General features: G+C 52.9%; 1 protein-coding gene across 1 annotated transcript; it reads right to left on the bottom strand.

Annotated features, from left to right (window-relative positions):
• Positions 1-7,923: 7,923 nt before the first annotated feature.
• PLA2G2F (phospholipase A2 group IIF) lies at positions 7,924-17,277 on the bottom strand. The gene is made up of 5 exons (XM_065927499.1): positions 17,168-17,277; positions 16,489-16,541; positions 12,948-13,092; positions 11,442-11,551; positions 7,924-8,096 (listed from the first exon to the last, which is right to left on the bottom strand). Exons 1-5 carry the CDS (start codon positions 17,275-17,277, stop codon positions 7,924-7,926), a joined length of 591 nt encoding a protein of 196 aa, XP_065783571.1.
• Positions 17,278-23,281: the final 6,004 nt, after the last annotated feature.

Below are 23,281 nucleotides of genomic sequence, written 5' to 3'. Positions count from 1 at the left end.
TATTTGCCATGAAGTGATGGGACCGGATGCCATGATCTTAGTTTTCTGAATGTTGAGCTTTAAGCCAACTTTTTCACTGTCCTCATTCACTTTCATCAAGAGGCTCTTTAGTTCTTCTTCACTTTCTACCATAAGGGTGGTGTCATCTGCATCTCTGAGGTTATTGATATTTCTCCCAGCAATCTTGATTCTAGCTTGTGCTTCTTCCAGCCCAGCGTTTCTCATGATATACTCTGCATATAAGTTAAATAAGCAGGGTGACAATATACAACCTTGACGTACTCCTTTTCCTATTTGGAACCAGTCTGTTGTTCCATGTCCAGTCCTAACTGTTGCTTCCTGACCTGCATACAGGTTTCTCAAGAGCCACGTCAGGTGGTCTGATATTCCCATCTCTTTCAAAATTTCCATGTTTATTGTGATCCACATAGTCAAAGGCTTTGGCATAGTCAATAAAGCTGACATAGATGTTTTTCTGGAAGTCTCTTTTTTTTCAATGATCCATTGAATGTTGGCAATTTGATCTCTGGTTCCTCTGCCTTTTCTTTTCCTTTTTTTCCTCTGCCTTTTCTAAAACCAGCTTGAATATCTGGAAGTTCACAGTTCACGTATTGCTGAAGCCTGGCTTGGAGAATTTTAAGCATTCTTTACTAGCGTGTGAGTTGAGTGCAATTGTGTGGTAGTTTGAGCTTTCTTTGGCATTGCCTTTCTTTGGGATTGGAATGAAAACTGACCCTTTCTAGTCCTGTGACCACAGCTGAGTTTTCCATGTTTGCTGGCATATTGAGTGCAGCACTTTCACAGCATCATCTTTCAGGATTTGAAAATAACTCAACTGGAATTCCATCACCTCCACTAGCTTTGTTCATAGTGATGCTTCCTAAGGCCCACTTGACTTCACATTCCAGGATGTCTGGCTCTAGGTGAGTGATCACACCATTGTGATTATATGAGTCATGAAGATCTTCTTTGTACAGTTCTTTTGTTTATTCTTGCCACCTCCTCTTAATATCTTCTGCTTCCGTTAGGTCCATATCATTTCTTTCCTTTATTGAGCCCATCTTTGCATGAAATGTTCCCTTGGTATCTCTAGTCTTTCCCATTCTATTGTTTTCCTCTATTTCTTTGCAGTGATCGCTGAGCAAGTCTTTCTTATCTCTCCCTGTTATTCTTTGGAGCTCTGCATTCAAATGGGTATATCTTTCTTTTTCTCCTTTTCTTTTCACTTCCCTTTTTTCACAGCTATTTGTAAGGCCTCCTCAGACAGGCGTTTTGCTTTTTTGCATTTCTTTTTCTTGGGGATGGTGTAGATTCCTGTATCCTGTACAATGTCATGAACCTCCATCCATAGTTCATCAGGCATTCTATCAGATCTAGTCCCTTAAATCTATTTCTCACTCCTACTGTACAGTCATAAAAGATTTGATTTAGATCATACCTGAATGGTCTAGTGGTTTTCTCCACTTTCTTCAATTTCAGTCTGAATTTGGCAATAAAGAGTTCATGAGCCACAGTCAGCTCCAGGTCTTATTTTTGCTGACTGTATAGAACTTCTTCCTCTTTGGCTGCAAAGAATATAATCAATCTAATTTCGGTGTCGACCATCTGATGATGTCCATGTGTGGAGTCTTCTCTTGTGTTGTTGGAAGAGGGTGTTTGCTGTGACCAGTGCATTCTCTTGGCACTGCGCGGCGGCTCTGACGGCTCAGGAGCGCGGCCGAGAGGAGCTACCCCACATCCAAGGTCAGGAGGGGCGGCCGAGAGGAGCTACCCCACGTTGAAGATCAGGAGGGGCGGCCGAGAGGAGACACCCCACGTCCAAAGTCAGGAGCGGTGGCCGAGAGGAGCTACCCCACGTCCAAGGTCAGGAGCAGCGGCTGCGCTTTGCTGGAGCAGCCGTGAAGAGAGAACCCCACATCCAAGGTAAGAGAAACCCCATTAAGACGGTAGATGCTAAGAGAGGGCATCAGAGGGCAGACAGACTGAAACCACAATCACAGAAGACTAGCCAATCTGATCACACGGACCACAGCCTTGTCTAACTCAATGAAAGTAAGCCATGCCATGTGGGGTCACCCAAGACAGACGGGTCATGGTGGAGAGGTCTGACAGAATGTGGTCCACTGGTGAAGGGAACGGCAAACCACTTCAGTATTCTTGCCTTGAGAATCCCATGAACAGTATGAAAAGGCAAAAAGATAGGACACTGAGAGATGAACTCCCTAGGTCAGTAGGTGGCCAATGTGCTACTGGAGATCAGTGGAGAACTAACTCCAGAAAGAATGAAGGGATGGAGACAAAGCAAAAACAACATCCAGTTGTGGATGTGACTGGTGATAGAAGCAAGGTCTGATGCTGTAAAGAGCAATATTGCATAGGAACCTGGAATGTTAGGTCCATGAATCAAGGCAAATTGGAAGTGGTCAAACAGGAGATGAAAAGAGTGAACGTCGACATTCTAGGAATCAGCAAACTAAGATGGACAGGAATGGGTGAATGTAACTCAGATGACGATTATATCTACTGCTGTGGGCAGGAATTCCTTAGAAGAAATGGATTAGCCATCATACTCAACAAAATAGTTCAAAATGCAGTACTTGGATGCAATCTCAAAAATGACAGAATGATCTTGGTTCGTTTCTAAGGCAAACCATTCCATATCACGGTAATCCAAGTCTATGCCCCAACCAGTAATGCTGAAGAAGCTGAACTTGAACAGTTCTATGAAGACCTACAAGACCTTCTAGAACTAACACCCAGAAAAGATGTCCTTTTCATTATAGGGGACTGGAATGCAAAAGTACGAAGTCAAGAAACACCTGAAGTAACAGGCAAATTTGGCCTTGGAGTACAGAATGAAGCAGGGCAAAGGCTAATAGAGTTTGCCAAGAGAACGCACTGGTCATAGCAAACTTTTTCCAGCAGTTCATTTCTCAACTGATTATTTTTTGTTCATTAGTGACCAGTGGAACCATCTGTTGAGACTTGGCAGTGAAGGGTATTTTCTGGATGGTGTGACCCATCAAACATTTAAACGAGGGGGATTTCTATGAAGAAAAAAAAAGAGAGAGAGAAGAAAAACAGAGATTAATGAGTAGAGCAATTAAACTTAGTTTCTCAGTCGAGAGGGCAGCCAACTGAAAGGTTGAGCTTGAAGCATCTGTAGATGGGGAAGCGAGGAGAGCGGCGGCAATCTGTCTTCTTCCTGGTTTGCAGTTTGCAGCATCTTTGTGGATGGCACAGACATCGGTGTCACTGTCACATTCATGTCTTGGAGAAGAGACTGGATGTATCCAGCTTCAGGTCACAGGGCTTCTTTAGAAAGTTCCTATAAGTTTCTGGAGAGTTGGGTTTAGTTCCCCATGATTCCAAGTCGAGAAGGATGGGGACAAAAATTGGAAACATTCATTTGAAGATTTGTAGCCACATTTTTGGAGAAAACTAGAAGAATTAATCAAATGTGCAGGATGGCAGAATCTGTGCGGGTTGAAAGGCAGATAACAAAGCATAAAGGCAAATGGCGTCTAACCGAGAAGTGAAAGATAGCTCAGAGACAGTGAATAGGACTGTGATGTAATAACCCATGAGGCTAGGTTTTCCCACTGAAAGTGAGAGGGGTCGAATTTTTCAAAAGGCACAATGTGAGAGATGTGAGTTAAGTTTTATTTAGGGCAAAATGAGAACTATAGCTTCTGAAATAGTGCTGAGGAAATGCTCCAAAGAGTTAAAGAGGGGAGACATCAGAATATATGTGATTTTGGTGAAGGAAGTTATGCACCATCAAGCACACATTTTGACAAAAGATTCCTGTTACTCAAGAAGGTTGCTGTTTAGTTATGAGGAGCAGGCGTCTCTGTAAGTGATTTTAGTGCTTTTCTAGATATGAGAAGATGCTGAAAATTGGTCTCATAAAATCTTCTCCTGAAAATATCTAAGTATCTGAAGACCTATTCTGCCACTTTTTCCCAGAGCACAGAGAGCCTCATTCCTGAGGCTCATTTCCACCCTGAACTCCTTTTAGGGAGTGTTGAAAGTCAGCAGCTGCAGTGTCTAGTGACTTCCTTCTTATGGAAGTACCTGGCAAGTGACAATTTTTAGTTGGCAGAGATCCCAGGGTCCAGTGGTGAATCTGACTCCTCCATCTGAGTCACAGCTCTTAGCAAACCAGAGATGGACAGTAAAGTGGCCAAAACAGACTTTTATTCAATAACTCCTGCAACAGGGGCCAGTAGAGATTTGGGCTCAATTCCAAATACGTTTTCAAGTCCTTGGTTTTCTGTTTTTTACTGGAGTATAGATGGTTTACGGCATTGTGTGGATTTCTGCTCTTCTGCATCCTGAAATCCTGAGTTTTCTTAAGTGGGGATTTATAGCAGGAGTTGGAGGTGGGGATGGAAAATTGCTGAGAGGGTAGGGAATTCCTGCTGAACTGACCAAACAGGATTCTTGGAGAAGGAGGGTGGGGGTGATCTGATATCACTGGTGGGGGGAGGGGTGGAGGAGGAGAAATCTGGTCAGATACTGAGGATGGGTGGAGGTGCTCAATGAACTGACGTAGCAGGATTCTTACTAAAATGGGGTGACGAAAACCCACATGTGGAGGCCTAGTTGGGAAAAGATCTCACAAGAGCCTGCCCAAACTGTGGTCAAGGAGAGCATCTTTGTCGGTGGCCGCCCTCAGACCAGCGGAAGGAGGTCCAGTGCCCTCCTCAAGCCTCAGCATAAAAGACCTCACTAACTTGAGGAGAGAAAGACCACCCAGACTGGGTTAAGCAGAGTCCTTCCTCAAAACCATGGCCCCGTTCTCCCTCGCCACCTCCAGAGGCATCTAATACACCGCTGCAGCTCCACCCCCCACTCGGGGGCCACTTCTGGGACTGGCAGAGACCTGCTCGGGCTCCGTCCTGACCCCACCTGGCCTCATACGTCAAGGCTGTTGGTCCACGTGTCTGCCTCCCCCCCCGCCCCGCCCCAGGCTGTGGGCTTCCTGTGGGCAGGGGCTGTGTCTGATCAGCGGTGTCTATTGTGAAGCCCAGCCTGGCCCATAGGAGACCACCAGTACAGGTCCACTGAATGAACGAACCAATCAGTGGATGACCACGTCCAAGGCTTTCAACCTTTTGGCCAAAGAGTCCCTTTTCTCCTTGCAGTAGCTCGTGTGAAGGGGCAGTAGGTACGGCAGGAAAAGCAGGGTTGCTCATGGAAGGATGAGTAGCAGGCCTCCAACCCCTATCTGCTCAGTCTCCCCTTCCCCAGAGGTCACCCCTGGGTGTCCCAGGAAAATCCGCAGCTTTGGGTAGCCTCTGAAACAGCTGCTCTGGTCTCTCAGCACTTGGGGAAACTGATGCCCCTCACAGGCAAGGGGTCAAGCCAGGACCCTGGAGCTGGCACCCTGCTGGACTCTTAGTCACTTGTCCCACGGGCCCCAGCGGCCCGAGTCCTCGTTAAGAAGGTGCAAGGAGGTGACACGAAAAGTCAGAGGCTTAGGATTCAGAGCCCAGCACCATCACTAACGGCCTGGGTGACTTTGGGCAAGCTACCCGCCCTCTCTGGGCCTCGGTTCTCCAACAGAAAAAAAGATGGGATGGACGGAGAGCATCATGGAGTGGACGCCGGGCAAGCTCTCAGCCCACTGGCTGCTCGCGCTGTCTGATCGCTGGACCGCAGCCCTACTTTCCAGCCCTCCTGACACTTGCGCCTCTGCTGGAGGGGGGCTGCTTCTGTCAGGCCAGGGGCAGGAAGGGGGCAGGACATGCCCACCGCTGGGCACCAGGGAGCCCGTTTTCCCCAGAGCCGGAGGCTCGGCAGGGAGCCGACGCCTGGCCAGTGGGTGCCCTGCCAGGGAGGATCCAGCAGCGAGGAGGTGAGGAAGGAGGCCTTTATTAGTTTGAGGAGGGGGTGTCGGGTTCTGTGAATAGTCTCTTGGGGTCGCAGCACCTGGGAGAGTCTGGGGTGAGGTTGGGGGGCAGGCAGAACCCCTTAGCAGTAGAATCGCCTCGCAACATCCAGACTCTCAGGAGGGTGAGGCTGTGTTTGTGTGTGGAGGGGCACAGCCAGGGCTCCCATGGGCAAGGGGCCCAGGCCTCTGTGGTCCCCACCTCTGGGGGGGCTCCCCATCCTGACTCCATCCCTGCCTGGTGTTGGGGGGTGTGGCAGGGGCAGAGATTCAGTTCAGAGAAGTCGGGGGTCAGCCCAGGATTGGGAGGAGAAGGTGGGCTCCTGGGAGGACCTTGGCGACTGCGCAGGTGGGGTCAGGGCAGGCGGGGGACCACAGCCGTCACCCCGTGTGGCCAGCAGGACAGCAGGGGGTGAGCGGTGGTCCCACACTAAGTGAGTGCTGACCCCAGCGCCCGGGGCAGGCGTCCTAGAAGCTGCGGCTCGTTGGGGCTCCGACCCGTCCTGTTGTGGTTTTCTGTAGACATTCTCGCCACTCCCACAGCCCTTCCCCGGGGACTGTAAGTCCTCGGGGCGCCCTGGGGAGGGCCGAGATTCCTGGTGGATGTTCTGAGCATCCCTGGGGTCACAGCGCTGCACCACTGGGCCCCTCGGGGTTGACGCCAGACAAAGACAGAAGGTGGGATGTGGTGGGGCGCCCTGGGCGCCTGGAGGCCGCTGACACCTGAGGTCAGCAGGGCAGGCGAGGAAGGCGCACCTGGGGAGACAGGAGGGCTGGCGCAGCGTCAGGGGGCGGCCTGCTGGGCCTGACCCTCCTCCCCCCGGCCCGCGGTCCCCTGGGCCCGAGGGGGCCCCCCGTCCCCGAGGCTCCTCCACCCCTTTCTCCTGCCAAGGCCGCTCTGGTCTGTAGTCTGGTCCCCACCGTGTCTCCCCCCTCCCTTCCCTGTTCTCATCCTCTTCCCCATCCACCCCTTCTTGAATCTTCCCCACGGCCTCCTGCCTGGCCCCGGTCCCTCCTGCCTCCATCTCCTCTTGCCCCAGCTGGGTTCCGGCTCTCCGCGCCCCCCACACCAGGGGGATTTGAGTTGAGGCTGTGGCCTTGTCCCTCCTTGTCCAGGGAGAGAGGCTTCTGGCCCATTCCGTCCCCGGCCTGGCTGCTGCGTGGGGGCAGGCGTGGGGGACACCTGGCTGTCTGGTCTGGGACCCCCGGCCTGTGCGTTGTCAGGGACCCGGGGCGCTGGGATCGGGGCCTCCTCAGAGCTGGTCAGGGCTGCGGGGCTGTGGCCAGGCTGCTCCTCTGACTTGAGTGGGTCGGCGGGAGAGGCAGGATGGCCTGCCCGGGGAGCACATTTGTGTGTGCCTCCATCTGGGTCCCTGTGGAGCTGGGGCGGGGCGGGGTGCACGTGGGTTCTGTCAGGGCCCAGGAGCCTGCTCGGAGGCTCTTTGGGTCACTGAGGCTGGATTTCGGGGCTGGGACAGAAGCTCTCTGACCATCCGATCTGGGCCGGGACACGTGTGCCAACTCGATGGGGGCCAGGATGCTCTCTAACGGGGCTCTGGAGGCCCCCAAAGCATGGATCACCCTAGCTCGTCCTGCAGGAGCAGCCGAGGGGCCCCCAGAACCCAGACCTCTGACCAGCACTCTGTCTGCCTGGGAGCCCGCTCCTAGGACACAGCGAGCTCTGGGCCTGTGCTGGCTGCCGCAGGCCTGGGTCTTGAAGACCCTGGGATCCACCCTTTCGTGCCTGGCTCAGTCAGTGAGAGGCCCCTCTCAGAGGCCCCCAATCTCTTCCATGCTTGGGAGAGACCCCAACAAGGGATGTGCCCCCTGCCACGTCCAGGACGAAGCCACACCCAGAGCTGGGCTGGAGGAGCCTGGTGGCCAGGGCCGGGACCCAGACCTTTCCTCTTCCTCTGGGGCCAGTCTCGCTGGAGGGCTCCCGATCCACCCCCACGTCTGCCTGCTCCATCCACCTGGCCCCCAGAGCCAGAGCCTCCTCCCGCCCCCTCCACCAGCCCCCGGGGGACCTAAGGAGGCGCGGGGGGCGGCTCGTAGACGCTGCAGCTGGGCGTGGGGCCCTGGCAGTAGATGTTGAGGTAGTTGCGGTGCTCCTCCCTGTATATCTGCTTCTGGAAGCACAGAGCCACGCTCCTGTCACACTCGCATGTCTGCTTGTCACACTCTGTCTGGTTGAGCTCGCCTGTGGAGAGTGGAGCGTGCGGACCCCGAGGTCACAGGGGGCCTCTGAAAGTGATCCCGGGCCGGCCGCATGATCATCTGGGGGACCCACCCCGGGCCTGCAGGCACAGGAGGTCAGGGCCGGGGCCCAGCCTCTTGCATCCCCAGCCCTCCAGGGGCCCCTGACGTGTGGGAAACAGAGAACCAAGGAAGCTCAACTGGACAGTGTTGAGTTGGGGAAACTGAGGCTCAGGATGGGGTGTGGTTTGCCTAAGTCACCCAGCAAACCCGGGGCTGAGCTGGGGTAGAAACTCAGGTCCAGGAACTAATTCCCCCATCTCCACCCCGACTCCTCCCCACTTTCTACCATCACAGGCTCCCTCTCTTCAAGCCCAGAATCCCAGCACCCCCACTCTGGAGGGCGCTGTGGTAAGGATGGAGGGAGCAAGACACTTGTGCAGAGCTTAGCTCAGTGCCTCCCACCGAGCAAACATTGTTATTATTGGCCTTCAGGAATCATCCACCCTTGAGTTCTCAGCTCAGGTGAGCTTTAGGATAGGCTGCTTGTCACTGATCCGCCACTAAATTGTGTCTGACTATTTGTGACCCCACAGACAGCAGCACGCCAAGCTTCCTTGTCCTTCACTACCTCCAGGAGCTTGCTCACATTCATGTCTGTTGAGTTGGTGATGCCAGTCAGCCATCTCATCCTCTGTCGCCTTCTTCTCCTCTAGCCCTTAACCTTTCCCAGCATCAGGGTTTCTATAATGAGTTAGCTCTTCACATCAGGTAGCCAAAGTATTGGAGCTTCAGCCACAGCATCAGTCCTTCCAATGAATATTCAGGACTGATTTTCTTTAGGATGGACTGGTCGGATCTCCTTGCTGTCCTAGGGACTCTCAAGAGTCTTCTCCAGCACCACAATTCGAGAACATCAGTTCTTTGGCACTCAGCCTTTTTTATGGTCCAACTCTCATGTCCATACATGACTGCTGGAAACACCATAGCTTTGACTATATGGACCTTTTGTCAACAAAGTGATGTCTCTGCTTTTTAATATGCTGTCTAGGTTTATCATAGCTTTCCTTCCAAAGAGCAAGTGTCTTTTAATTTCATGGCTGCAGTCACCATCTGCAGTGATTTTGGAGCCCAAGAAAATGAAATCTGTTTGGAGGGCTCTTAAAACAAAGTCTGCCCCACCCCACCCCTGGAGATTCAGATTCAGTGAGCCTGCAGAACCTGATAACTGCGTTTCTAACAAGTGATGCTGATGTTGCAGGTTCGAACCACCCACTAGCCCAGTGGTTTGCAAACTTGCAAACTTTCCATCAGCAGAATCCTTTCTCTGACGTGAAACACTTTATCAAAGATGAATATCTCAAGTGGCTAAAAGAGAAGCCATCTAAGCTATAAAATACAGCAAAGAGCCAGCTGGACCACTCAGGGGTACCTCCCCATCACCGCTCACAGCAGCTGACCTGCTGGTCCCAGAAATCTCCAGAACCCAGTGTGAAAACCACAGCTCAGCTTGGTCCACAGTCTTAGGGGTTGAGGAGGGAGATCTGATCTGCTTAATGGACTCCTCTCTCAAGCAGCGCCTCCATTCTACATCTGAACAGCAGCATCTGAGGAACTAGCAGCCCCAGGCTGCCAAGGGGCCCCAGAAGTGCTCGGGTCCCCACCAGACTCTTTCCCAGAGAACAGGAGTCTTGAGTTTGTTTTTGTTTTTTTTCCAAAACTGACGTTGCTCGTGAGCTCTTAGTGAGGCGTGACACACAGCCTGTTTAATGTAAGGGGACAGAGGGAGCCCGTGCTGCCCAGGGGACGCCTGCTGACCCCAGCAGGACCCCTAAGGGGAGCTGCCACAGGCGGGGATGCTGCGCCCCTCGGGGAGGGAATGACCGTGGAGAGTCCATGGTAGAGTGAGGGAACCTGCCAGGCCTGGCGCCAGCATCTCAAATCCCTAGAAACACTGGGTGTCCTAGCAGGGGGCCACCTCATTTACTGGGGTCCCAGTGAGAGAACTAGAAGTGAAGCGGTCTGCTCACATCCAGAGCCCTCAATGTACCCATGGGGAGACTGGAGCCAGGTGGGGACGGACCCTGCCCAGGGCCACACGGGGAGGAGATGCTGGCTGAACCTGGGTGTCAACACAGGACTCCAGAGTCCCAGGCCAGCCTGCTACAGAGTCCCAGAATCACCCGAGGATCTGGTTAAAAACAGAGAGAACTGGGCCTGCTCCAAACTCAGCCCACTGAATCAAGGTCGCTCTCTTAAGTTCTCCAAAGCTGAAGTGGGGACTGAAGAATCAGGGTGTGTATTCAGGTGGGGGCCTCAGAGCGCTTCAGGGCTATATGCCAGAGCCTGTTAGATTCAGCAAGCAAGCAAACGAAAGCAAGGTGCCTGGTGAAATTTGAATTTCAGACAATAAACAGTTTTAGTATAACACCATCAGTGAAATTACTCAGTCGTGTCCAACTCTTTGCGATCCCATGAACTGTAGCCTACCAGGCTCCTCCATCCATGGTATTTTCCAGGCAAGAGTGCTGGAGTGGGTAGCCATGTCCTTCTCCAGGGGATCTTCCCAACTCAGGGATCAAGCCCAGGTCTCCTGCATTGCGGACAGACGCTTTACCATCTGAGCTACCAGGGAAGTTTTAGTATAAGTGTATCCCAAATATTGTGTGGGATATACTTACACTAATTCTTATTATTTTATATTAATAGTAATTAATGTTCTGCTAAGATTTAGTATAAGTATGTCCCATGCAATATTTGGGCTTCCCAGGCGATGCTAGTAGCAAAGAACCCACCTGCCAATGCAGGAGAAATGAGAGAGTCGGGTTTGATCCCTGGCTCGGGAAGATCCCCTGGAGGAGGGCATGGTAACCCACTCCAGTATTCCCGCCTGGAGAGTCCCATGGACAGAGGACTCTGGCAGGCTGTAGTCCATCCAGTCAAATAGAGTTGGACACTACTGAAGCAACTTAGCGTGCACACACACACAGCCATGTGCACGTGTGCACACTCACATGCACACACACGCACGCGCATGCACACACACGCACACACACTATATTTAGGATATTTGTTGTTCAGTCACTTGGTTGTGTCTGACTCTTTGTGACGCTGCGGCACACCAGGCTTCCTGTCCTTCACCACCTCCTGCATTTTGCTCAAACTCATGTCCATTGAGTCAGTGTAAACTTACATGAAAGCACTTTTCACTGTTTATCTGAAATTCAGAGTTACTGGGACATCCTATATTTCATCTGGCAGCCCTGCCCTCAGCCCCCGGCACAGGCTAGGGCGATGGCTGGCAGTCCCTGCTTTTCCTGGGGGAGGGGTGATGGTGGGGGACACTCACTGCAGACAATGCTAGTGTTGTTCTCGATGGTGTAGTCATAGTGGTCCACGTAGGTGTGGCAGCCCAGGTCAAAGAGCTTCTGGTAGCAGCAGTCGTGGGCGTGGCAGCACCTAGGGCAGGGAGGGGAGGGGAGGCAGATGCGGCCAGGCTTGGCCCCTCTCCCGCCGGCAGTGAGCCCTGACCTGATCAACTGCTCCCATCCCTCACGAGTAAGACCTTCAGACCGTGGCCCGGAGAGGGCAGTTACTTGCCTGAAGTCACACAGCCAGAAGGAGTCAGGCCAGCGCTCCAGAATCTTGTCCGTGACCCCCTCTCTCTGTCCTCTCCCCAGAGCTCCAGCTCTCCCTACCCAGAGCCCTGGCTGCAGCTGTCGGAGGGGTCAGGGAGGGAGGGAGGGGCCTGGGTGAAGTCCACGGCGGAGGAGACTGGCTAGATGAAGGGGCTACTCCTGGCTGTGCAAGACGGCCAGGGAGGGACCAAGGTCTGGAGGGGTAAGAGGGGCTTGGGGGTGGGGGACAGGGAGCCACTGCTGATGTGGCCGTCCCATCCCCTCTGGGGAAAGGCAGGCAATATGCATTAGTCAATATGCAATATTAGTCACATATTAGTTCACAATATGCAATATGCATTTGTGAAGCCCCCAGGGATACCAGACTCGGTGCTGGCTGCTTTGGATGGGGGAAAGGAGCAGAGGACAAGCCACGGCTTCCAGGAACTGCCAGTCTGATGGGGGAGGCACGGTCCTGCCCTACAGAGCCTCCTGTCTGAGGAAGCAGGGGTCTCAGCCCTTGCTTTGTCCAGCTTTGTGATTACTGATCTTATGTGTATTTGAAAGAAAGTGAAAAGAAAAGTGAAAGTGAAGTCACTCAGTCGCGTCCGACTCTGCAACCCCATGGACTGTAGCCCACCAGGCTCCTCTGTCCATGGAATTTTCCAGCAAGAGTACTGGAGTGGGTTGCCATTTCCTTCTCCAGGGGATCTTCCTGCTCCAGATATCGAACCCAGGTCTCCCGCACTGCAGGCAGACGCTTTACCGTCTGAGCCACCAGGGAAGCCCATGTGTGTTTGGGGACAGGTCAAAGGTTCCGCTGAGAATGGAAATTCTAGACCCTGATGCTGGGAAAGACTGAAGGCAGGAGGAGAAGGGGACGACAGAGGATGAGATGGCTGGATGGCATCACCCACTCAATGGACATGAGTTTGGGTTAACTCCGGGAGTTGGTGATGGACAGGGAGGCCTGGCGTGCTGCAGTTCAAGGGGTTGCAAAGAGTCGGACACGACTGAGCGACTGAACTGAACTGAACTTGATGCCTCCAAGCCCAGGACCTTGGAAATCATCCCAGACGGTTGAGGAGAACATAGGTCAAATGTCAGGCTTCTGGTTATAAACCCATCGAACAAGCCTCCTTGGGGGAAGGGCCTTCTCCCACCACTTGGAGACTGGACGGTCTGACCTGGGCTGTCCCCGCCCAGTTGTGAGAGTAACCCAGCCTCTCGGGACCTACCAGTCCACCTCATCCATGGGCAGGCCGCGGCCCCCCAGCCCACAGTAGCAGCCGTAGCCCACGAAGGACAAGATGGCGTTCCTCCCAGTGACCGTCTCCACCATGGACTTGAGGTTGAGCAGGCTGCTGCGCGCCGCAGGCAGGACTGGGAGAGAGAACCGAGGGGTATGGTGAGCTCCCGGCCCCGTTTGTGGCCGCTCCTGCCTGCCTGGCTGTCCTCCCAACTCCCCAGGCCTGGGGCCAGGGGACGGGAGACAGGGGCCAGGGGAGGAGGGCAGAGGAGAAGGAGGGAGCACTCCACAGGGCTCCCCGTGTGGTGCACTGCCCACGTCCTCACCCTGAGCCCCACAGCCCCCAGAATAAAGTGACAGTGGGCCCTGCCCGACGCGCTTCCATGCCTGAATCCATCAAGTGCTCACTGCAGCCCTGTTTTAAAAAAACCCATTTTACAGATGAGGCGATCGAAACCCAGAGCATTTAGCAACTGGCCCAAGGAGACATTGTTGAAAATCCAGCGGAGGCAGAATTTGGACCCAGACAGGGAGAGCCCAGTGCCTGACACACCCTAAGGGGCTTCCCAAATGCCACGTGCTCTCCTGAACACGGTTCTGGGCCCTGCTGGTTTGGCCTGGCTCCTGGGCTCCCAGGAGGGCCTGGGGCCAGAGCATCTCAGGGTTAATCCGGAGACAACTGGGTGTTCTGGCCATGCAGTGAACACACTCACACATGCGTGCACACACACACACACGTGCCCATGTATACATTTCTTCCCCTTTGTCCTTGTCTCACAGGTAGTGCAACAACCCTTCCAATACCAGCAGAATCACGGAGTCGGCTTTCTGGCGTTCTTCAGGCTGCTCGTCCCAGGGCCATCTGCTGCCCTCCTGTTTCCTCGCCTCCCGGGCTCCTGGGTGTGTTGGCTCATGGCGAAGTCAACATCGAGCCTGGTGTTTGGGTTCTTACCTGGGTGAAGCTGTCCACACCCTCCCAACACACACACAGGCAGGAACTCTCAAGAGTCTTCTCTAGCACCCCAGTTTGAGAGCATGAATTCTTTGGTGCTCGGCCTTCTTTATGGTCCAATTTTCACATCCATGCTGGATGTGACTACTGGAAACACCATAGCTTCGACTATACAGACCTTTTGTCAACAAAGTGATGTCTCTGCTTTTTCATATGCTGTCTAGGTTTATCATAGCTTTCCTTCCAAAGAGCAAGTGTCTTTTAATTTCATGGCTGCAGTCACTGTCCGCAGTGATTTTGGAGCCCAACACATCACCCCATTTTATGGATGAGCACCTGAGGCTCAGAGAGGTGGTTTGCCCCATGCAGCCTGGACATATGTGGCAGAGCCCAGACATGAACCCAGGTCTGTGACCCCCGGGAGCTGGGATGCCAGCTCACCACCCCTCACCCCTGCTGCTCCCCCGGGAGGCTCCTCCAGCTGTGCCCAGGGCAAGGCGCCTAGTTCAGCACCTTTCCCCCTGCTCTCAAGTCATGCTTCCCACCTCGCTCCATGGCCTGATAGAGGAAATGCACTGGGAGAGGGAGGAAGCCAAGAATTTCAGAAACAGAGCCCAGATGGAATTCCAAAGGCTGAAATGACTTGCTTCTGGAGACTTGGCTGTCCAACATCGCTAGTGATGATGGGGGAGCTCACCACCTCGACCTGCCTCAGTGAGAAGGGCACAGACTTTGGAGTCAGACAGATGCAGGCCCAGAACTAAGACTCCCTAGGCCTCGGTCTTCCCATCTGTAAAATGGGAATAACAACCCCAGCCTCCAGGGAAGTGCAAGCACCCAGCTCGCACCAGACCCCTGCTCTTCCCACGGCATCTCAGAGAGCTGATTTAGGGAATCCCGCTCCACCTGCCTCTTCCAGTCTATCTTTGGGATTTTTGTCATTACAGAGAGTAAGTAGCAAATGAAAGAGGAAACAAAGGTGCGGGGAGAAATAGCCGACGACCTTAAGAGGTGGTTTAGAGCCTGTAAGTGGCTGTTTGGGCCTGGGGCAGGGAGGAAGGGGTCCCTGTGACCTGGGGGCCTGGCTCTGATTTGGCCACGATGGAAGAGAGGGGGGGCTGGAAGGGTCCCCAGGAACACCAGCTTCCCCCAGTCCTTTCTCTTCTTCAGGGTTCTTGTCACCAGAATCAAATGTGTGCCCAGAAGCCTGGGGTCAGACAGACCCCCATCTGCAAGCAGGCTTCTTCATTACTGCTGCGGGGCCAGGGGCAGGGTTCATAATAAGACGGACCCTCCCCTCCGGGGCCCGGGACCCACTGCCCGCTGTGAGATCCTGGCCCCCTGCCCCTAATCCTGCAGGTGTTAGCCCGGTGGGGGGCAGCCTCCACCCCCGGGACCCCTCACCCATCAGTTCTCACCAAAAACTCACCCATCCACATGCTGGACAGACACACGTCATACCCTTACACGCAGGCAGATGTAAACACACACTCACCCGCCGCACACTCTCCTCCATATATCACACAGCTACACACAAATACCTCCCACCAGCACATGGTCTCACAAACAGACCCACACTCGCCTCCCACACCTATACACACGCATACACACTCCCCTCACACACGTGCAACACCCAGGGCGTCCGCACGCCACTCAGAGCAGGAGAAACAAAACCTGTGCTCACTCAGCCTGCAGCCTCTGTGCCCGGCCCCTGGGCTGGGCTGGACTCAAGGGGTTATTTTCTAAATAACAGGCCACTGTGCCTGAATTCAACCAACCATTTCTCATGTCTGGCTGCATTCAACTTCATTTTGGCTCTGGTATTGTCTTTCTTTGTCTCAAACCTGGCTGGGTTCCGGGGGTACTGGCCAGATGGACAGCCAGCCAGTGGAATACTCAGCCTCTTCTGCCCGCACAGGGCACCTGCCGCCAGGACGCCTGCCCGTGAGTCAGCATCCTCGGTGGTCCAGGGCAGGGGTGGGGGGGGTCCCTCCAGAAAGAAGAAGGAAGAGGCCCCCGGACCACCTCCATCATCTTCCGGTACCTCTCACACCCAGATACTGCTCCACACACACGTGTGCAGATGTGTGCGCCCTACATGCACCTACACACTCCCGAGAGACACACGCTGCTGTGAACACGTGCTTACCCCTCTTCCAGGCGTGTGTTATGCAACACAGACATCCCCATGTGCCCAGACACACCCCCTACACATAGACCTGCGGATACCTGCCTGCAAGCTCACTAGTTCCTGTCTGCACGTACACGTGTGTGTACACAAACGTGTTTTCCTGTGTACACAAGCGCCCCAGTGTCGCTGAGTGTCCTGACACCCAGTCACCACCAGCACTTTACGATGCTTGCTCAACTGTGCGCCCTGCGCCCTGGAGGCTCGTAAATAGTTAATGCTGACCGCCTTGGGTGTGTTTACAGGTGGCTGGAGGAGTAAACAGCCCCACAGTGAGAACGAAGCCCGGCAGAGCCAGCGAGCAGAGACCCAGGGGCGGATCTGAGCGCCTGCGGCCAATGGCTGAGTCACAGGAGAAAGAAGGAGGGGTTTCCCAGCATCTTCACTCACCGCTGCCGGCCAGGATGGTGATGATGATGAAACTCTTCATCCCCAGGTGAGATCTGAGAGGGGGAGAGAGCCCAGTCCTCAGTCTGTCCCTCCCGCCGCATGTGGTGCCTGACCTGTGGCTCCCTCCTGAGCCTCGTTACATCCTCGGTCAGCACCACCCCTCGATGCCCGGGTTCCTGCTGCCCTTGCCCTGTGATTAGCTCCTGCAGGAAGATCTGAGCACCTCCCGCCTGCCTGCACCTCCGGGAGGAACAGCAATGCAGAGCCGGGAGGCACAAGAAGCCTCCTTCCCTTCCACCCCGAGCCAGGCTTCCAAGACAGGAGAGCTCTGTCTCGTGGGGTTGGACCTGGTCACACATCAGAACCAGCCCCTTTCATTCGCACGCCAGTCACGTGACCCCACCTGGTGGCTGGCGTTTGTACCCGAGTCCCTGGGTTCTAGCTGCAACTCTACTTCCAAAATGCTGTGTGACCTCAATAGATCCCTTACCCTCTCTGGGCCTCAAGTGCCTACGAGGACTGATGGATCCCAAGGGCTCTGGTAGTGCAGAAAATGCAATATCTCAGCCGTCATCAGAGGCTCAGACTTTCTGAAGAAGTGGGTTCTAGGAGCCAGCTCTCCACCCACCTCCCTGCTCGTCTCCACCGAGGGCTCCATCCCAGGGAGGCAGGCACCTACCTGGAGGTTCTTGAAGAGGTCCTGAGCCTTGGGCCCCTCCTCCCAGGGGGGTGTCTAACCAGCCCCTTCTTCCTGTACCCTTTGGGGTTGGCCGGAGCCCCATCTGGCATCTTCTGGGTCCTGGGGGGCCAGCGACATAGGGCTCGCGAGGTCCACAATCTGCTCCAGAGGCTGCGGGGAGCGGGCCCCAGCGTCTTGCTGCGCGCACTGGCAAGGGAGTGCCGGGGCAATGCCCCTGGGCAGGAAGCAGGTGGCACAGGGCCTAGAAGAAGGAGGCCCCGCCCCCTCCCTCCGCCCCCGCCCCGCCCACAGCTGCCTGGTCACATCCCACCCGGGGTGCTCAGGCCTGCTGGACGTACTGGACAAGGACTCGGCCCTCCCCCAGGCATCTGCAGGGAAACGAGCCCACGTTCTCTCCTTTCCCAGGAGAGGATAAGTTAAGGAAAAGCATTCAGTGATACTTGTTCAAGCACAGCCAGGCAGACCATTTATTCAAGGCGGTCGTTGGAGGCACCGCTGACTCCCAAGAGCCCTCGTAGAGAGAAGCTGAAGGTTGTGAGCCTGGCTGGGAAGAAGTTGCCATCGAACTTCTTTCCATCAAAGGAACTTGTGAGAGTCTTGCGTCCTGGGGACTGATGAGCAGGCTTCTGGGTCAACGTGCTGAGGCTTTCCCAGCAACGCCCTGAGTCCACGATAACCAAGAGAGAGAAGGCTGGAAACCGCTCTGATGGAGTCTTGCCGTGGAGGAGACAGATCAGATTCAACCCCGAATAGAACAACCTAGAAAGTGGGAATTTGTAGCCAAGGTGGAAGTCAGCGGATGGGAAATTACTAAGAAGAAACACCAGGAGTAGCGGAGATTCTAGCTTAACCCACTGGAAGGATCTGGCTGAAGGCAGGGAGGGTGGCGTCACCTAGCGACGGGGGTGAGGAGCCCCATCAGACGTCAGGATGAGGGATCCTGGCCGAACTGACTCAGCAGCGTGTGCATGCTCAGTCTCGTCAGCCGTGTCCGACTCTGCGACCCCACGGGCTGCAGCCCGCCAGGCTCCTCTGTCCGTGGGGTTCTCCACACAAGGATACTGCAGTGGGTTGCCATGCCTCCTCCAGGGCATCTTCCCAACCCAGGGATCGAACCTGCGTCTCTCATGACCCCTGCACTGGCAGGCCGATTCTTTACCACTAGAGCCGCCTGGGCTCTTCTGACTGAGCAATGCCGAAATGAATATGGAAGCCCAGAAGGTGGGGCCTAAGAGGAGAAAAAGAGTTCACGGAGCTGGAACAGGGTTGGGTCACGAAGCAGCTCTGTCAGGGAGGGCCTCCGTGTGGACACGCGTGTGCCTGTAGGACCTCCCTTCAGGTCTGGAAGCGCTTTAGTCTAGAATCTGCAGAGAACCCTCCACCTGCATCTGCAAGCTGCGGGCACCCACCTCTGGCTGAGGCTGGAGCGGGCCCCGGGTGCAGGCAGACAACGAGAAGCCTCCACCGCAGGCGTGGAAGGGCGAGCCTGCACCCCTCACCACTGCTGTGTGGCCCAGCGTCCATCTGGTGGGGCCCTCCTCGGCATCCTGCGGGCTTGGGCAGCACCCCTTACCTCCGTCACTACACCCAGTGTCTGCCGCCTTCCTGGGCTCCACCCTGGCTTCCCAGGGGGCACTGTGGTCCCTAGGGCTGCCGAGAGTCAGACACAACGGAAGGAACTCAGCACGCACGCACGCTCCGCCCTGCTCCCCCCACCGCCCCCCGCCGGCTTCTGAGAAGCAGAAATGTCTCCACACATCACCAAATGTGCCCTGGGGAACCCGGTCACCCCTGGCTGAGATCTTGGTGGCCTGGGGCTCACTGCCACTTGCCTCTTGTGGGGAGCGGGGAGGAGCAGGGGGTCTGGAGTCCTGGGAGACCCCCAGTGTGGACGGTTACACGGATAAGATGCTCTGACCCCAGCACCCCGACTTCTTGACTCTGCCATCCTGACAAGCTGACTCCGGTCCTTGGGCCTCTGTGTCCTCAGCTGCAGGGTGGGTATAACCAGGCGTCACTGAGTAAGGATCCTGTTCACAGATGATAACAGACCACAGGTGTTGTGCGCCGTGAGGCTTAAGGCAGGTGCTCAAGCTCGTAACCTGTGTGTTACCGAGCCAAGATCTGTTCTCCAGCCTTGAGATGGATTAAGGTGGTGGGAGGGGGACCAGGGAGGGAGGCGAGAAGAGTTCGACCAGAAATGAAACCTCCAAACTGCGCCCCCACCTTCTCATCATCTGACCCTGCTGACGTCCCCAGACTTGCTGGCGAGGAACAGGAGTGAGCCACTCCCCCACCCCGGCTTTTCCGCCTTGTACTTCTAGCTCTACCAAACCAACCGGGCTGGCTGGTCCCATTTCCCACTTCCCAAACCCCTCTTCTTCCCCTGCCCAACTTCCTGTGTATAAGGCTGGACCCTTCTCTTTCCCAGGAAGTTATCCTAGAAAAGCCCCACTGCATCTAATCACCCATCCCTTCGTGGGTGCCGGTGACTGTCACCTGCTGATAGTCTTTTGTGGGCACCTGTACATGTTTTGGTCTGTGGGTCTTTGCACCGCACTCAGGCCAGGGATCCTGGGGAGCAGAGGGCTGTCATTTCTCCAACAAAGGCCAAGGCTTCCCCCAAGGACAGGGTTTGCATCCGTCCTGTCAGACGGGCGCTCCCTGTGATCGGAGTGTGACGATGGGAGAGTGAAGCTGGTCTCTGCCTTCACTTGCCTGTGCAGAGCTTGGCTTCAGTTCTTGCTTCGATTTTTGCAGATGCTTCTCAATGATATCACTCAACTCCAAAGGAGGAAGATCCAAGAAGTAAGGCCCAGTCCATACTGATGACACAGCTGCCAACATACAGGCAACCGGGAGCCACTTAGATCCATGCCAAGGAGGTCACGGCTGGGGCGGAGGGCAGGCGGGGATGCCCTGGGAGTCTTTGCATAGTCCTGGGCCATTTTCTCATCCCACACTCCCACGGGCTGCCACTGGTTGGGCTGGTCCCTTGAGGGGAGGATGGGCACTTCTTCCCTCTCTCCTCTCCCAGCCAGGGCGCTCAATCAGAAAAGTCAAGAATAAACTTGTCGACCCAGTAATTCCACTTCTGGAACTATAAACCAAGATACAAGCCCGAGTAGTTCCTAGAGGCAGATGAAAAAGAATATTGACTGTGGTATTCTTTACAATGTTACCCCCCCCCCCCCAAATCAGAAGCATCTCAAATTAAGGACTCAGTTAAGCAAATTTTTAACCATCCATCCATAATTATGTTTTCAAAGACTTGATGATTAAAGAAAGCCTGGATATTATGGGTGATAACAATTTTGTTAAAAAAAAAAAAAGGGTGGGGACTTGTTGAGGAGAGTTGGTGGGCACCTGTATAAAAATCATCTGGAAAGATATACAGCAAAACATTCGCAAGGGTTACTTTTAGACAGTAGAATAACTGATGGTTTTATTGTCTTTTAAAAATGTATTTATTTTTAATTGAAGGATAATTGCTTTACAATATCGTGTTGGTTTCTGCTGCACATCAACATGACTCACCATCGATGTGCACGCGTCCTCTGCCTCTCGACCCTCCCTCCCAACTCCCACCCCACCTCACCCCTCTAGGTTTCACAGTTTGACCTCCCTGTGTCATATGGCAGACTCACAGTTACATGGCAGGGTATGTGTTTATGTCATTTTTTCTGTGCCAAAATGAATGCAAGGCAGTGCATTCCACAACTAAGATGGAAAGACACAAACTCATTCAACTGGAAATAGCCCCTATGTCTATGGAACAAATGGAGCATGTAGTTTAAAACCTTTTCATAAATAAACTTCAAGTTTAGATGACTTCACAGGTGAATACAACCACATACTTAAAGGAGAAATAATACCAACTGGATTAGGCTACAAGGAGTGCCATAACAAAGTACCATAGACTGGGTTGCTTAAACAACAGAAATTCATTTTCTCACATTTCTGGAAGCTTGGAGTCCAAGATGAACGTGTTGGCAGAGTTGATTTCATTCTGAGGCCTCTCTCCTCAACTTGCTGTGTTCGCACATACTCTTTCCTCGGTGCACGCACATCCCTTCTGTTTCTTTCTGTGTCTGAATTCCCTCGTCTCATAAAGACCAGGCCCCTGGACTGGGGACCCCCTGATGGTCTCATTTAAACTCAGTTAAAAGCCATTTATCCAAATACAATCATCTTCTGAGATATTGGGCTTCCCTTGTGGCTCAGCTGGTAAAGAATCCAACTGTAATGTGGGAGACCTGGGTTCAATCCCTGGGTTGGGAACATCCCCAGGAGAAGGGAAAGGCTACCCACTCCAGTATTCTGGCCTGGAGAACTCCATGGACTGTATAGTCCATAGGGTCACAAATAGTCACACAAGACTGAGCGAATTTCACTTTCCACTTTTTTTCTGAGATACTAGGGGTTAGCTTCACATATAAATTTTGGGAGGACACAAATGAGTTCATCCACACAAATTCTTCCAGAGAATATAAGTGGAGGGAATGCATCCCAATTTGTACTATAAAGCCATGATTATTCTAACAACAAACAAACAAACAAAAAATAATGAAGACATTATAAGAAAATAACACTGCAGACTAATAACCCTCATGAGTATAGATGTAAAAAATTTTAATAAAATGTTAGCAAACAGAGTCCAACAAGATATAAAAAGGAAAATACACAATGATCAAGTGAAGTTTATGACAAGGAGGAAAGCTAGGTTTTACACCAAATCAATCAAGGTAATATATCCTGTTAAAAGAATAAAATAGAAAAACCATATAATTATCTTAATAAATGCAAAAAACCTCATTCATTTGACAAAATCTTACACCTGTCCCTGATTTTTAAGAAAACTGTCAGAAAACTGAGATAGAAGGGAACTTCCTCATCTTGAAAAATAGCATCTACAAAAAAAAAAAAAAAAACTTGCAGCTAACAAGGTACTTAATGGGCAAAGACTGATTACTTTTCCCTCTGAGATTAGGAAAAAAACAAGAATCTCCAGTATCACTACTTCTGTTCAACATTTTACTTGTGGTTTCAGCCAGTTCAATAAGGTAAGAAAATAAATAAAAGGCATTCAGACTGGAAAAGAAGGAATATTGTCTCTATTCGCATAAATATCAGTTCAGTTCAGTCGCTCTGTCGTGTGCAACCCTTTGTGACCCCATGAACCACAGCACGCCAGGCCTCCCTGTCCATCACCAACTCCTGGAGTTGACTCAAACCCATGTCCACCGAGTCGTTGATGCCATCCAACCATCTCATCCTCTGTCGTCTCCTTCTCCTCCTGCCGTCAATCTTTTCCGGCATCAGGGTCTTTTCAAGTGAGTCAGCTCTTCACATCAGGTGGCCAAAGTATTTCAGCTTCAGCATCAGTCCTTCCAATGAACACTGGGCTGCTTTAGGATGGACTGGTTGGGTCTCCTTGCAGTCCAAGGGACTCTCAAGAGTCCTCTCCAACACCACAGTTCAAAAGCATCAGTTCTTCTGTGCTCAGCTTTCTTTATAGTCCAACTTTAAACTTTAAAGTCCAACTTTATAGTCCAACTCAAACATGACCACTGGAAAAACCATAGCCTTGACTATACGGACCTTTGTTGGCAAAGTAATGTCTCTGCCTTTCAATATGCTGTCTAGGGTGTTCATAACTTTCCTTCCGAGGAGTAAGCGTCTTTTAATTTCATGGCTGCAATCACCATCTGCAGCAATTTTGAAGCCCAGAAAAATAAAATCAGCTACTGTTTCCACTGTTTCCCCATCTATTTGCCATGAAGTGATGGGACCAGATGCCATGATCGTAGTTTTCTGAATGTTGAGTTTTAAGCCAACTTTTTCACTCTCCTCTTTCACTTTCATCAAGAGGCTCTTTAGTTCTTCTTCACTTTCTGCCATAAGGGTGGTGTCATCTGCATATCTGAGGTTATTGATATTTCTCCTGGCAATTTTGATTCCAGCTTGTGCTTCCTCCAGCCCAGAGTTTCTCATGATGTACTCTACATATAAGTTAAATAAGCAGAATGACAATATACAGCCTTGATGTACTCCTTTTCCTATTTGGAACCAGTCTGTTGTTCCATGTCCAGT

The sequence above is a fragment of the Muntiacus reevesi genome, chromosome 3 (genome assembly GCF_963930625.1).
Source record: "Muntiacus reevesi chromosome 3, mMunRee1.1, whole genome shotgun sequence".
NCBI lineage: Eukaryota > Metazoa > Chordata > Mammalia > Artiodactyla > Cervidae > Muntiacus > Muntiacus reevesi.
Note: the sequence above shows the minus strand (reverse complement) of the source record. Positions and strands in the feature narration are given on the sequence as shown.

Bases quoted from the DNA above. Each gene is read 5' to 3' on its own strand.
- PLA2G2F (XM_065927499.1), bottom strand. From the start codon at position 17,277: ATGCCAGATGGGGCTCCGGCCAACCCCAAAGGGTACAGGAAGAAGGGG. The intron at 11,552-12,947 runs GTAGGTCCCGAG...TCCCTGCCCTAG, and splicing joins CCCATGGATGAGGTGGACTG to GTGCTGCCACGCCCACGACT. The intron at 8,097-11,441 runs GTGAGTGTCCCC...CACTCTCCACAG, and splicing joins CAACACTAGCATTGTCTGCA to GCGAGCTCAACCAGACAGAG.